Source organism: Molossus molossus, unplaced genomic scaffold (assembly GCF_014108415.1).
Source record: "Molossus molossus isolate mMolMol1 unplaced genomic scaffold, mMolMol1.p scaffold_m16_p_20, whole genome shotgun sequence".
In the NCBI taxonomy this organism is placed as follows: Eukaryota; Metazoa; Chordata; class Mammalia; order Chiroptera; family Molossidae; genus Molossus; species Molossus molossus.
In genome coordinates this window covers 9,698,113-9,713,738 of record NW_023425356.1, presented here as the reverse complement: position 1 = coordinate 9,713,738, position 15,626 = coordinate 9,698,113, and the positions used below count along the sequence as shown (strand labels likewise).

Here is a 15,626-nt window from a genome sequence, read left to right as displayed (position 1 = left end):
ATGTAGTGGCCAGATCATGTTCTCTTTATGCTAAATAATCTATCTCTTATGTATACTACATTAGAGCAATACCACTATGTTCCCCAGAAATAAAACATGCTTCAAATCTCCTCCACCTTGTCCATTTCAGTTGTCATGTACACAGAACAGGTAACACATAGGATCATTTTGTAACAGTGCCTGAGGTAGACATTCACTCTGCCTTCAGTTAGCTGGACTTGATTCCTAAATGTTTTTGTATGTTCAGTATTTTAACATATTTTTATTCTATATTTTAATATTACAGGATATTCATTGGTTGTCTTGTGTTATAGGTTTGGGGTTTTCCTAAAGAGATTATTCTGCCTTTCAGTTCTTGGGAGCTACAAGCTTTGTCCTCTGCTTGTATTTCTTTTTTTTTATCCTCACCCGAGGACATTTTTCTATTTTTTTGTTCAGATAGAGTGATAGGGAGAGAGAGGAAGAGAGAGAGAGAGAGAGAGAGAGAGAGAGAGAGAGAAACATCGATGTGAAAGGAACACATTGAATGGCCGCCACCCGCACAACCCAACCAGGGCCGGGGACAAACTGCAACCGAGGTACATGCCCTTAGCGGGAACCGAACCCGGGTCTCTCTGGACCGCAGGCCGACGCTCTAACCGCTGAGCCAAACCTGCCAGGGCTCTGCTTGTATTTCTTTTATTCGTCTTACTTTGCCTTGATTAGAACATTGAGCCATAACTTACTGGTTGACGTGTTCAACTATATATACCATTGGAAACGATTCTGTTTGAGCTGTGATCCTGTGGCCTCGTCTCAGCTTTCTTGGGTATTTCAAGCAGAAGTACTTTTCTTCTCACACACATTTTCTTTTCTCTCTTTTTATTTCCTTTTGATTCCCACCTTAATTTTGTTTATCCTGATTTGAAATTCTTATTTAACAAATACTTATTAGCATCTACTGTATACTCAGCACTTTACTAGTTGGCAATTTTAATATATTTCATTTGTGTTAAATTACCCTTTAAAATTTTTCAAAATCCTTATATGTCTTTATGTTTGTTCTTCCTGCACAACTACCTTCTACCTGACATCTTGCTATTGCTTCTGTAGGCTCCCACCCCTGTAAGCCCTGCTTAAATCTCAGTGTGCAGACTTTTATTTCTTCTTACTCATATATATAGTCTACTCCTGGCCAGTGCTTCTAAACACTTTGATGGGTTCAGGGCATCTTTACCAATTTGTGACCATGTGGACAGGGTTGATGGGAGCTACAGTTGATGGTGGCTATAACCTTTCTGTCCTCCCCAGACACCAGCTCATTTCTTCAACTGAAGGAGACATCTGAGCTCTGCCTGGGTTCCCCTTCCTGCACTGTGTCCTGGACATTCTCTCCAGACAGTAATTCAGGGCAAATGTAGGCCCTTATTTGTTTCTTGCCTGTCAGGAATTACTCTCCTTTGTTGCCTGAAGTCCATTGTCTTCAAAACTATCGTTTTAGTCCAGCCAGTGTGGCTCAGTAGATTGAGCATCGTCCCAAGTACTGAGAGGTCCTGGTTCGATTCCCAGTCAGGGCACATGTCCAGCTTTCAGGCTTGATCTCCCATTTAGGGATGTGCAGGAGGTGGCCGATCAATGTTTCTCTCTCTCTAAAAAATCAATAAAAATATATTTTTAAAAAAAAGAAACTATCATTTTATATCATTTGTGTTTTTTCTGTTGCTTCAGGTGGGAAGGTTAATCTGATCCCTGTTGCTCTTTGTTGGCCAGAAGCAGAAGTCCTCTCAGAACACAGCTTTTTATATTTTATACTAATTTCTGTCATGGGAAAATTAAGTGGGTCTGGCCTTCCTTATCTTTTCATCATCTTCCTTTCTGAGCTTCACAAGTATTAAAGAAAATGAGTTTAATATTTATTGAGTGCCTTTCATGTGCTATGTTATATATGTTTTCTAATAAGAATAGGCTTGGTCCCTGTACCAGATGGGCTTCAGGTCGGGTCATGGAGACAGAAAATGTTCTCATTGTTATAATTAAAAGTAATACATATGCCCTGGCTGGTTTGGGTCAATGGTGGAGCGTCGCCCTCAGACCATTGAGTCACAGGTTTGATTCTGGCCAAGGGCACATACCTTGCTTTCGGTTCATCCCCAGCCATGGTTGGGGTCGTGTGGGAGGCAACCAGTTGATGTGTCCCTCTCATGTTGATGTTTCTCTCTCCCCGCCCCCTTCTCTTCCTCTCTCTTTATCTGAAGATAAATGGAAAAATATCTTCGGGTGGGGATTTAAAAAAAAAAAAAATATGTATATATATATATATGATACATATTTCACCCTGGCCAGTTTGGCTTAGCACCTGTGGACCAAAGGGTCTCGGGTTTGATTCCTGGTCAAAGGCATGTACCTGTGTTGCAGGTTCGATCCCCAGCTCTGGTTGAGGTCATTTGGGAGGCAACTAATTGATGTGTCTCTCTCACATCAATGTTTCTTTCTCTCCCTCTCTCCCTCCCCCTCTTCCTCCTTTCCTCTTTCTTTTTCCCTTCCATTCTATCTAAAACTCAATGGAAAAATATCCTTGGGTGAAGATTAACAAGCAAACAAAAAAGTAATGTAAATTCTGAAATATTTATGATGCCACTACAATGTAGAGTGACATATACATTATGTTAAATAGGATAAATGATTAAGCATTAGGATTGATGGCCTTTAGCTGACACTTGTCAATTCTATCTCCTAACCATGACCAGGGTTGTTCACCCTTTCCTGGACATCTGTAATCCTCCCAATGAATGGGGTAGAATTATATCTGTGCTCTTGGTCCCCCAATTCCCCTGGATTTATCTCCTTTCTGCATGACCGCTTCTCTCCACTTGAGCTGATTTCTTTTTTTTTTTGCCTTTACTTCCACCAGTATAAGAATGTCAAAGACTGAAATGTAAAAATTGGCTGTATTTGCTGTAGAAGGATGAGTTTGTTTATTTTCAAAAGTAAAATTTAATTGCCTTTTGGGAAGGGAAGGGAGAAAAGGTTAAGAGTAGTAGAAGACCACAATTATAGTTAATAAATCTGGCCTACATTTCCAAAGGATCTCTTTGGATGATGAATGAAGTGAACTATTCTTTGAGTTGTTTAGGTGAATCTGCGGGTTGCTAGTGACATGTAATCATCTTCCCGCTTCTGTGACTGGGCACTAGGAAATGTGAGGAATGCCATTGTGCACTGACGAGGTCTCAGAAGTGAAAGGTGCTGGCTGATTGGTTCAAGATGAGCAATGCGTGACCTAATCAAGATAGCCAGAACTCCAGTGGTGGGATTTTTCTTTTCTCCTAGTCACTTGCTATGACCAGAGCCTTCTTTGGAAAGATTGCCCACGTTTAGATGACTGTTAGCCTATGTGGTCTCTCTGGTGCTTATAGTAGCTCTGGATATTTCTGCTTCTCCTCAAGGAGCTCATTGATATAATTTCAGACACTATCCTCACTCAAAAGAACATGCCATCTTGCTCTGTGTGGAATATCTTACAAGACACATTGCTGTGTCAGTTTTTATGCTTCTGGTTCCAGATGTCTCTAGCAGCCCTCCTCTTTTGCAGACGCTTGGCCAATGTGTGTGTATGAATAGCCTTTCTGTCCTGCAGAGGCTATGAGAAGCTCTGCCTGAACATTTGAGAATTAACTAGCATTTACTGAGCAAGCCCTCTGTGCGGCACTGGCTGTACATCTTACAGAGATTGTGTAAGAGACTCTGCTGACCTCAAAGGTACTTACAGTCCGGAGGGGAAATAGCATAGGTGAATTCAGAGGCCAATTCAGGAAGACCACCAAAGAAAATTAGAAGATAAGCGAAACAGTATTTTGAGCTCTGTTTCTTCAGACATCTCTGTTGGGACTGGCAGCTCGAGTGACCCAGAGACAGGCATCCCACCATTTGTAGACCTATGCTATTTTGAGATTGAGTGTGTGGTTTGGGAAGGATGTATAACCATTTTCAACAAATGCTTATTGAGTGTGCAAAGTATCATGGTAGGCACAGGGAACACCAGTAAGTTACAACAATAAAATTATTATCTTCTCCTAAGAAACTGCTCATGTTTTGAAAGGCAGGACATGTTTAAGATTTTAAAAATCTTAAGGAGATATAAGTCTTCATAAGTGAAAAGCATTGAACAATTAGTAGAAAAAGCATGTCAACAATTAGTAGAAATATATACTAAACTGTTAACTCTTCTAGGGAGTGGGGCTTGGGTGGTGGGGCATGTGGCAGACAAAGAGGAAGGATCTTCACTTCTTCTATACACATTTCTGTATGGTTGGGAATTTTTATTAAATGCCAATTTTGGAATTATTTCTTTATCAGCTAAAAAACAAACAAAACCAATAGAGACTAGAAGATTATAAACATAATGTTAGCCTTGAATATTTCTGTGTGATAGAATTATGAAAGATTTATATTTTCTTCATTGTACCTCCTATTATTATCTACGTTTTCTATAATGGATATATATTACTTTATAAATAGAGAAAGAAAATATTTGAAAACCTAAAAGCACCTACAGTGATTATTAAATCTGCATTTCAATATGCTTACCATATTTTGGATACAGTATACCAGCTTTCCTTTTTTTGTCTCCTCACTCTCACCCAACTTTATTAAGGTTCTATTATTATTATTATTATTATTATTACCATCATCATCATCATTAGCCTTACTACTACTGTTTAAAAAGGTGAAAGAAGGTCTCTCCCTTGTCATTTTGAGTGAGCCTAGAAGCAAAAGGATTCTAGTTATTAACTATGCACCTATACTATGAAGGCTGCCTAGAAAAATTTAAATTATGCTGATTGGGTTGCAGTTATATCTGTCAGTGTGGGCTCTGATCCCTTGTTTTAAAGCATCCTAAGAATACTTTCTACATATTTATATTTAGTACTATTGGAGAAAGCAATGAGATTATCCCATTTCCCATCGGGTGCAATGAAGAAAACGGGTGCAATGAAGAAAACTTATCTGCTTGGCTTACTTTGTATGAGAGAGAATTAAAATCTCAAAGTTACTTATAATTCAGGTTAAGTAGTTAAGTCCTGTCCTCCAAATTTTGTACTGGGAATCCATGTCCCTTATAATATGAATTTAATTACTTTAAAAGTAATAGTGTTCTGAATTATTTAAGGAAGTCAAAGATTGAAGGAAAGATGTCATTTCTAAATGAATTTCTTTCTTTTTTCTCCCTTACAGCATGTGTTTGATGATCTCAGTGGCTCAGTATCCTTGTCTTGGGTTGGAGATAGCACTGGGGTAAGTAATATTTTGAGGCTGTGAATTCAACTCAGCAAGAAGAAGATGGAGATTTGGGGAGTTTAAGCACTAAATGCTGTCACTTTCTGAAACTTTCTCCAGCCTCAGTCACAGAAATGCATGTGTCAAGGACAGAATCACAGGAAACTGGTTGGTTTGGTTTTGCTGTAGAATGGGAAACATCTTGTAACCACCTTTTTCTGTAATGGGAAGATAGATACCTTTTGACTCCTTGGTGGCTGCTTGGCATCAAGATGAGCAAGAAGAAGAAAGAGGGAAGAGGGTGCTGTATGATGAGAAGTGAGCCTCACAACACTTGGGAAAACCCATGTAGAAGCTGAAACCTGCACATTGCACATCTTGGCATTTTTTCCTCCAAACTGCATTTTCCCCACGTCCTTTCGCACAGTTAGTGTTCAAGGACAGTGGCGCCCATGGGTTCATGGCTTTTTAGCTCCATCTGTTGTCCCTTCCCCTCCCACAATGGAGATGCTGCCAGGATTGGGGGAATGGAAGAAGCATCACTTAGCTCCTTATCCCTCCTAGTATGTAGTCCATCTCCCAGTAGGAGGGTGCACTGAGGACGCCTGGCCCCAGGTCTTGAATCCGGGCTTAGTGTTAGCTGGCTCTGTTATTATCCTGCCTGAACAAGGGCGGGGCCACATCGCATACCCTCTGGATTCCATTAATGTGTGTATCAGCTTTGAGGCACATGATGGCTATGTCAGGACCTCAAAGAAATATAGTTTTGGTGCTGAAGAGCAAGTTGTACATTCATTATCTTAATTAATTTTTAAACTTCTAGTAGAATTTCTTTAAGCATGCCTTAGTTTCTTCTATAATTTGAGTTGTGCCCTAATTCCAATGATTAATCCATTTATATAAGATAGTATCTCCAAGATTTCTTGTTATATGACTGTTTGAGACTCCCTCTTGTAATGATCTCTCAGAATTTGTCCTCATGCATATTTTTTACCTTGAAAAATATTTATTTAAGAAATTAATTTCCTGGAGAACTAAGAGCAGGGGGCAGAAAAGGAGGGCTATATGTGACACAGTGATTTCTGTCAGAGCGTCTGCACTACTCTAGTGTCTGTGCAGGAAGAGGGCTGATTCTTGCCTAAGATATATCTTACAATGATATGGATACAAAATAGTTCATTCCTTCCTTTATTGTAATGTGTAGTTGATTAGTTATGCCTCACTACTTCAAGTATATGTGCTAGAACCATCACAACCAAATGAGTTGAGACCTTGAATCATTGCGGGCCCTAGTGATTTTTTGGTTTTCTGACATATTATAGTATAGGCTATTGCAAAGCAGACCTATTGGCAATCTTTGAGATGTTGATTTAATCCCATCACAGGCAAGCATGTGATTGGACTAGCTTTCTTTTTGATGTCGTGCTTTTCTCTCTCTCCAGATCATTCTAGTCTTGACTACCTTCCATGTACCACTGGTAATTATGACTTTCGGACAGTCCAAGCTATATCGAAGGTGAGATGAATAACGTGATTGTGGCATTGAATGACTAACACATTGTGAATGTAAGTTCCCCACTTTCCTAGATATGATGGAGTCTAACAGTTGATTTAAAAGGTCTTTTAGTCATCTTAAATTTTTATCAAACTGTCATGTTCAGCACACTTTTAAATATTTACTTAACAGCCTTAAAAAGTATGAAAAGGAATCTAGTTCCAAGAAGATTAGGTTGACCTAACTGAATGGCAGAAACAATAAAGGAGACTCTATAAGGGTGTGTGTTCACTAATTTAAATGGATATTTATTTGTGGGAAGGTAGCATGGAGTTCAATAACTTTTTTATTTATTATAAGCACAAAATGGTTTTTATGACCCTGAAGTAACAATCCTCACTGTACCTTCCAAGTAAATATATTATCTAACACTATGAGCTTCAAACAGATTATTTCTAGATCAGGAGGAGGTTCTCAGGTCAGACCTACCAAAGTGCCTTATAGTGTTCATACCAGTAATATGATGGTGGCAGTTTATGTTCTGGAACCATACTGTGACATTTATAAAATTTTAGATTTGTCTTTTCAGAGCTACAGATTGGTTAAATAGTAGGTTCTTTTCCTTAACTGTTAGATGCAAGACAAACTAACTCTTAGAAATTGCTGATTGTCTTCTCAATCATTTTGCATGTCTAATTTCTCCCCAAGGGACCTAAAAAAAAATACGGCATTCTAGCAAATGACATAGAAACTACTCTCAAGGCCAAAGAATCCCCCAGCAGCTATTGTACTTTCTCAGGGGCCCAGGTGGGAGTGAACCCATGTAGAATCTCTGAGATGGATTACACCTTCCCCAATAGGTGTCATCTTGGTTGCTGATTCTGAGCCTGGAGCCAGTGTTCTCTGCCCTTCAACACAGTGATGTTGGCTTAAAAATAGGTTAAGAAGGAATTGTCATCCTGGAATTGCTGTAAGCTCCACGAAGCCAAGGTTCTTAACTAACTTGGTTTCTCCAGCAACTAGCCAAATGAGTGATACAGAGTAGTAGGCAGGCAGTCCATACTAATTGAATGAATGAATACCTTGGCTTCTCTATCATTTTTAGACTGATAATTTTCTTATTTGTTTGATAAGGATTGACAATGTATTATAGAATCCTAGTGCTAGAAAGGGCTATAATTTATAGGTGATTTTGTTTATTCAATTAGAATAGTAACAGAACTATTTCAGACAAATGAAAAGTGTCCTGTTTGGGGAGGAAAAACATAAGAAATTATAACTTCAAAACTCTTTCCAGTGTTTAAGAAACCTTGCTGTCATCAAATTTTTCATTATGATAGTTTTTTTTTTAACAATTTACCTTTCATAATAAAAACAGTATACTATGTGTATAACATTTGAGAATTTTATTTTATTTTATTTTTTTATCTTTATTGTTGAATGTATTACAGATGTTCCTCATTTTTCCCCCATTGACCCCCTCCTCCCCACTCCCGCCCCCCTCCCGCCTTTTCCCACACTGTTGTCTTGTGTCCATTGGTTATGCATATAAGTTCTTTGGTTTATTTCTTCCCACCCCCCAACCCCTTTCCCTTTAAGGTTTGTCAGTCTAGCAACAAATTTGTACTTCTTAATCCCTTCATTTTTTTCACCCATTCCCTCAACCTCCCTCCCATCTGGCAACCAACAAAATATTCTCTGGATCTATGAGAATGTTTCTGTTCTGCCTGTTCATTTTGTTTGTAGATTCAATTGTCAATAGATATGCATTCATTGCCATTTTGTTTGTTCATATATTTTATCTTTTTCTTCAAAAAGACCCTTTATCATTTCATATTAATAATGGTTTGGTGGTGATGAATTCCTTTAACTTTTTCTTATCTGGGAAACTCTTTATATAGCCATCGATTCTAAATGACAGCTTTGCAGGATAGAGTAATCTTGGTTGTAGGTTCTTGCTTTTCATCACTCTGAATATTTCTTGCCACTCCCTTCTGGCCTGCAAAGTTTCTTTTGAGAAATCAGCTGACAGTCTTATGGTAACTCCCTTGTAGGTAACTAACTGCTTTTCTCTTGCTGCTTTTGAGATTCTCTCTTTGTCTTGAACCTTTTGCATTTTGATGATGATGTGTCTTGGTGTGGGCCTCTTGGGGTTCATCTTGTTTGGGACTCTCTGTGCTTCCTGAACTTGTATGTCTGTTTCCTTCACCAAGTTAGGAAAGTTTTCTGCCATTATTGTTTCAAACAGGTTTTCGATTTCTTGTTCTCTCTCTTCTCCTTCTGGCACCCCCAAGATGTGAATGTTGGCATGTTTGAAGTTGTCCCAGAGGCTCCTTACACTATACTCATTTTTTTGGCTTCTTTTTTCTTTTTGCTGTTCTGATTGGGTGTTTTTTGCTTCCTTATATTCCAAATCAATGATTTGCTTCTTGGTTTTACCTACTCTACTATTGAATCTGTATAAATTATTCTTTATTTCAGTTAGTGCCTCCTTCATTTCTGACTGTGCATCCTTCATTTCTGACTGGTCCTTTTTTATGCTCTTGAGGCCCTCACTAAGTTCGCTGAGGTTCTCACTAAGTTCATTGAGCATTCTTATAAACAGTATTTTGAACTCAGCATCTGTTAGGTTGCTTATCTTTATTTCGCTTAGTTATTTTCCTGGGGTTTTGTCCTGTTCTTTCATTTGAGACCTGTTTCTTTGTCTCCTCATTTTGGCTACCTCTCTGTGTTTGTTTCTGTGTATTATTTAACGAGAGGTATGGGGCTGAGACCAGATGCTGCTTGTTTGAAAAAATTTAGGAAAACCTGAAGCAGGATCCAAGAAAGGCCAATCCTATGGTAAAGCAACTGGCAACAACTTGGGTGGGCCTGAAAGTTGGGTGGGGCAGGGCCTCAGGGAATCACCAGGGCAGGGCAAACAGTGTGAGCCAGGTTGCTGGAATCCCAGATATGGCAGCTCTCTGCCGCCCAAGAGAAGGGCCTCTGACAGCATGTTTGTCCAGGAGAAAGCCCCCTCTTCAGCCCTCACTCCAATGCCAAACAGCTCAGTTCTTCCCTGTATGTCTCTGGTGCCCCTTGAGCTGCCCCCACTCCAAGCTTAGAGGGAGTGAGTCTGGTAAGTCCATGCACAGGCCCTTTAAGGAGCTGCCTGGGGCTCTATCCGCCTCAGCCTCCCTGAGCCTCAGTTCCCTCTGCTTTTTCCAGCCAGAAATTATGGGGATTCTCTTCCTGGCACTGGAATCCTGAGCAGGGCGCCTGGTGTGGGACAGGGACCCCTCAGTCCTCAGGGAGGACCTTCCCAGCCGAGGTGTCCTGATTTTTATCCGTCACACATGGGTGTGGGACCAGCCCATCGGCCTCCGCCTCTCCTACCAGTCTCGATGTGGCTGCTGCTTTAATTCCATAGTTGTAGGACTCCATTCAGCTTGATTCCAGGCGGTTTTGAATGATGGTTGTTCTGTAGTTTAGTTGTAACTTTGATGTGGTTGTGGGAGGACGCGATACTGCGTTTACCTATGCTGCCATCTTGACCAGAAATCACATTTGGGAATTTTAAAGGAAAGAAATTTCATCCTAATGTCAAGTGTAATTTTAATTTATTTACAGTTGATTATCTTGATTTTCTCCTTTAATGTTATATCATATTGCTACATAGTTTCCAGACGCAACATGGTACAGTGTAAAGTTGCCAGGTTTTGTTGCAAATGGGCCTGGAATTGAATCTCAGCACTATCATTTGCAAGCAGAATGAACTTGAGCTGGTTACTTCACCTCCCTGAGATTTTTTGTTATCTAAAAGAAAGATGATAACAATGATAACCTTAGAGCTATTGTGACTTATGATTTGCAGTGTCTGGGGTGGAGTAAGAACTTGGTTAGCAGCTGCCATGCCTGCAGCCAGCAAAGGCAGGTAGCCAGACTGTACTGACACTGCTGTGCCAATTGTTAAAATGAACTGAAAGCTTTCTATGCCAGTTGGTAAAAGGTGATTGTCTGCCCCCAAATGCCTCCATGGCTTCTAGAGATGAATGTACACCCCTGCCCTGCCAACACACAAGCATCACTAATACTTAGCATTATGACCTGTATCTATTCTGATTGATGCTCATACCATGATATTTTTCATATCCCCTCTGCTAGTAACCCATCATTTTTGTTAGATTGATGGAATTTACTAAATAATTATTCTCTTGGACACTTAGGTTGCAGCTAAATTTTCACTATTAATACTGCTGTGATAAATATCACACACATATGTATAAGAAGATGCTAATTTCCAGTTCATTTTTTAGTAGCAAATGAAAACCTCTTTTCTTATCGACCTCTAGATGTTTTTGAAGGCTATTTACTAAGCTCCTCCTTCTCCAGGTTAAATGATCTTCTGTACTTGTTGCTTCAGCCACTTTTTTGCTTGCCTTCTGAATTCTCTACATTGCTATTTAATCAAACTGGACTTGACAGATTCCTAGTTAGACCCACAGGGAGTGAAATGTGTTTTCACGACCTTTTTCCCACCCTTTTGCTTTTCAATATTGTGCTTACTTTAAGACCACTAAAACCAAAAACCAAACTGTTTAAATACCTACCACCATCTGACTCAGCCCGTTTCATCCTCTATCTGTCTGGTCTATGAGAAACCCCCAGCATACACTTTACTAGCGAGCACTCTTATTTGTTTCTGGGATAGTGTCACGTTAACAACTAAGGTGCTTTTACTGCATGGTGTATAGCAGTTTTGATTTTTTTTTTTTTCTTTTTTACAAAGGCGCTTTTACTGCATGGTGTATAGCAGTTTTGTTGTTTTTTACTGAGGTAATTTTGCATATGAATTCTTTTTTTTATCCTCACCCGAGGACATTTTTCCATCTTTTGTTCAGATAGAGTGGGAGGGAGAGAGAGAGAGAGAAACATCTGATGTGAAAGGGACACATCCAGTGGCCGCCACCACACAACCCAACCAGGGCTGGGGACAAACTGCAACCGAGGCACGTACCCCCAGCGGGAACCAAACCTGGGTCTCTCGGGACGGCAGGCCCATGCTCCAACCGCTGAGCCAAACTGGCCAGGGCTACATATGAATTCTTTCTGCCTTGCTGTGAAGTGAAAAGTCTTCCAGAGTTTAGGTGGAAACTGTAAATCTGCCTCGTTGCCTCTCCGTCTGGCCAGGCCTGGCCTGATGTGACTCATGTCGTGGAACACGCCAGCCAAGAAAACATGTTCCTTCAAAAGCGGGAAAGGGAGGGAGCAGTTTAATCAGAATGACTATGTTGAGGTTGCCCAAATGAGAAATAAAAGAAAAGCCTGTTGAATCTACTCTGAAGACTTTTGTTTCTCACAGCTTTAATGCTTATATTACTTATTGGATTATCTTTCTCCACTAAATTTTATGTGGTCAGAGGTTTATTTGGGATTCAAATAAAGACAGCAATCACATGCCACGAGCTCTGAGTTGTACACCACGGAGGCTATCAAAAATAGAAGGAAGTTGTTTCTGTTACCTGTGCCCATTTTATTTATGATTTTTATTTCCTGTTGAGAGTTCAAATTTGGGAAATTAATAAGAGAATCTCTAAGAGATTTCACATCAAAATTTATTTCATAGTCAATGTAAGTTTTTTAGGAGGTTACTGAGGTTAAAAAAAAAGGATAACTTTCCCAGCCAGTGTTGCTCAGTAGATTGAGCACTGTCCCATGGATTGAAAGGTCCGGGTTCAAATTCTGTCAGGGCACATGCCTGGGTTTTGAGCTGTATCTCCAGTGGGGGGCGTGCAGGAGGCAGCCACTCGATGTATCTCTCTCATATCGATGTTTCTGTCTTTCCCTTCTTCACTCTCTCTAAAAATATATATATTTTATATATTTTTAATAAAAATATATTTTTTATATATATTTAATAAAAATATATATATTTTTTAAAAGGATAAGTTAAAGGTATACAACAGATATTGAAGCCAAGGACAGTAAACCAGCTCTTCCAGGGCATATTGTATGGCAGCTTTTTTAATGATATGCTTGGTTCATTTTTCACTGCTTTAAACAGTTGGGGTGAAAAAAGAGACAAGTATAATTAGGAGTTCAGAATTTCATAAATTGAAATTCTGTCAGTTTTGTTTGTCACTGTTTTCAGGTCTATGGTTCCATTGGCACATTTTAATAAGCTACATTCTCCCTACTGGTCTTTTTTTTTTTTATAATCCTCACCCGAGGACATTTTTCCATTTTTTGTTCAGGTAGAGTGGGAGGGAGAGAGAGGAACAGAGACAGAGAGAGAAATATCAGTGTGAAAGGAACACATTGAGTGGCTGCCACCCGCACGACCGACCAGGGCTGGGGACAAACTGCAACCAAGGTATGTGCCCTTAGCGGGAACCGAACCTGGGTCTCTCCGGACCGCAGACTGACGCTCTAACCGCTGAGCCAAACTGGCCAGGGCTCTCTACTGGTCTTTTAACTGGAAATCTCAATATAGTCAATTCTCATTCTTCACCATATTTATGTTCTTCATGGTCCCCGTGAATACTGGGTTAGTGAATACTAAACCATTGTTCCTAGGAGAAATTCTGGGGTAGGTTCTTGTAAACCTCTAATCACAAAATTCATTTTCATCAATTGATTAGTATATGACCTTGTTTTATGTGTATTTCTGATTAAAGTTACCTTATTTAGTGTATATTGTTGATTCATTAACATTGAGCTCACAACCAACTCATGTCTGAAAGAAGCTTATCTAACTAGCATATTTCTCATGCTCAAGAGCCCTGAGCCAGCACTTCAATACTATGCTTGGGGGTCCATTTTAAACAGCAAAATTGCCATAAAAAGCACAGAAATGCACACTGTGAGGTACTAAATAGACCACGACAAAGACACTTATTTACAGTGTAAGAGCTGAAATAAGAAGATAGAATGTCCTCTTGTTGGACCTCAGTTGGGAACATTGTGCACTGGGTGACTCAAATTTTTCTCCACCCTGCGTGTGTCTGCTAATGATGCTGAAAGTGCCAGAGTATTGATTTGGGGGTTACAAATAAATTTGTGAGTAGGCATAGTCACAAATACAGAATCCATGAATAATGACAATAAACTGTATAAGCTTTCCCAATTAGTGAAAACTACAAAACTATAATTATTATTATTTTGTTGTTAATCCTCACCTGAGGATATTTTTTCATTGATTTTTTTTTTTTTTTTTTTTTTTTTTTTAGAGAGAATGGAAGGGAAGGGGAAAGAGAGAAAAAAAACATTGATGTGAGAGAGACACATTGATTGGTTGCCTCCTACACAACCCCAGCTGGGGCCTGGGATCACACCTACAACCTGGGTATGTGCCCTTGACCGGAATCAAACCCAAGACTGTTTGGTTCCAGGGCTGATACTGCTGGGCCAAATCGATCAGGACTATTATTATTATTATTATTATTAATCCTCACCCGAGGACTTTTTTTTTTCCTCATTTATTTTCAGATAGAGCGGGAGGGAGAGCTGGAGGAAGAAAGAGAGAGAAACATTGATATGAGAGAGACACATCGAGCGGCTGCCACCCACATGACCCCACCTGGGGCCTGGGACAAACTGCAACTGAGGCACGTGCCCCCAGCAGGAACCACACGCCGGCACTCTAACCGCTGAACCAAACCGGCCAGGGCGATAATTTATTTTTTTTATTTTTTTTATCCTCACCCGAGGACATTTTTCCATTCTTTTTTTGTTCAGGTAGAGTGGGGGGGAGAGAGAGGAACAGAGAGAGAGAGAGAAACATCGATGTGAAAGGGACACATCGAGTGGCTGCCACCCGCACAACCGACCAGGGCCAGGGAAAAACTGCAACCGAGGTACGCGCCCCTAGCGGTAACCGAACCCGCGTCTCTCAGGACCGCAGGCCGACACTCTAACCGCTGAGCCAAACCGGCCAGGGCTATAATTATTTTTTTAAGAGTTTGTTGTCATCCCTGTTATTTTTATGTTGCAGTTTATAGTGACTTAACCATGGCAAAAATAAACTAAAGGAATGGAGAAATGGTTAGGCTTGAAAGCCAACCAAACCAGGTTATCTGTGTTGGTTTGGTTGTTGAGAAAAGTAATATGTAAGATTCTCTGAGATATTGTAGGACTCTTTTATAGTTACTTCTCATTAAATGTCTGTGGGTCAAATGCCTGGTGTCAAAGATTCCTATATATGACGAATGAAAAGTGCACAAAAACAGGGATGTAATTCTAGGCTGTGGACATTTGGGTTAAGTGTCAACATGTGAGTCTGCTGGAGAAACCCCGTTCTGAGTGCTTCATCTCACTAAGACTTCTAATATTGCATGTTACCAGAAGTCCATGTGATATGATGATTATTTCTTTTTTCATTTATTTCAATGATTTCTAGATTTTTCTTGTTCTTAGGGGGTATTAGGCTCTATTCTAAAAATATTTATATTCCACCACTATTTTCTTGAGTTATAAACATGCATATTCTTATGCAAGTTTATACCACAGATGTATGCAAAAGTGATCATTTATTTTTGGTCACCAGAAAGAACAGAGATTAAAGTTGATGTATAGAATTGTTTGTTAAAAGACTTGTTTCTAAATTAAATGGTTTCACAGGGTTTTGTTAACTTTTCATTTGACTACTGCTCATTACTCTGTTAATTATCATCTGAATTTTGAAAAGTAGAGTTATTTTTCAAGGTGTTTAATAGATTTCCTCTTTATGATATATGTTGTATGCTGATACATATGTTGATAGAAAATAAAACTACTTTTATTTTTATTTTTTTTATTTATTTTTTATTTATTTATTTATTTATTTATTTATTTATTTTTTTAATGAATTTTTATTTATTTTTTTGTTACAGACATTTTACCTTTTTACCCCATTGGC

At 39.4% G+C, this 15,626-nt stretch overlaps 1 protein-coding gene across 2 annotated transcripts in view; it reads left to right on the top strand.

The window, feature by feature from the left end:
- The window catches only part of SORT1 (sortilin 1), a 78,826-nt gene that overhangs the window by 18,172 nt on the left and 45,028 nt on the right, over positions 1–15,626 (top strand). The window contains exons 2-3 of one of the 2 annotated variants that reach the window (XM_036272423.1): positions 5,215–5,274; positions 6,699–6,772. In XM_036272423.1, coding sequence (XP_036128316.1) covers positions 5,215–5,274; positions 6,699–6,772 — 134 coding nt within the window. Of the gene's footprint in view, positions 1–5,214; positions 5,275–6,698; positions 6,773–15,626 lie in introns of those variants that run through there. The other variant, XM_036272424.1, reaches the window with a different exon arrangement.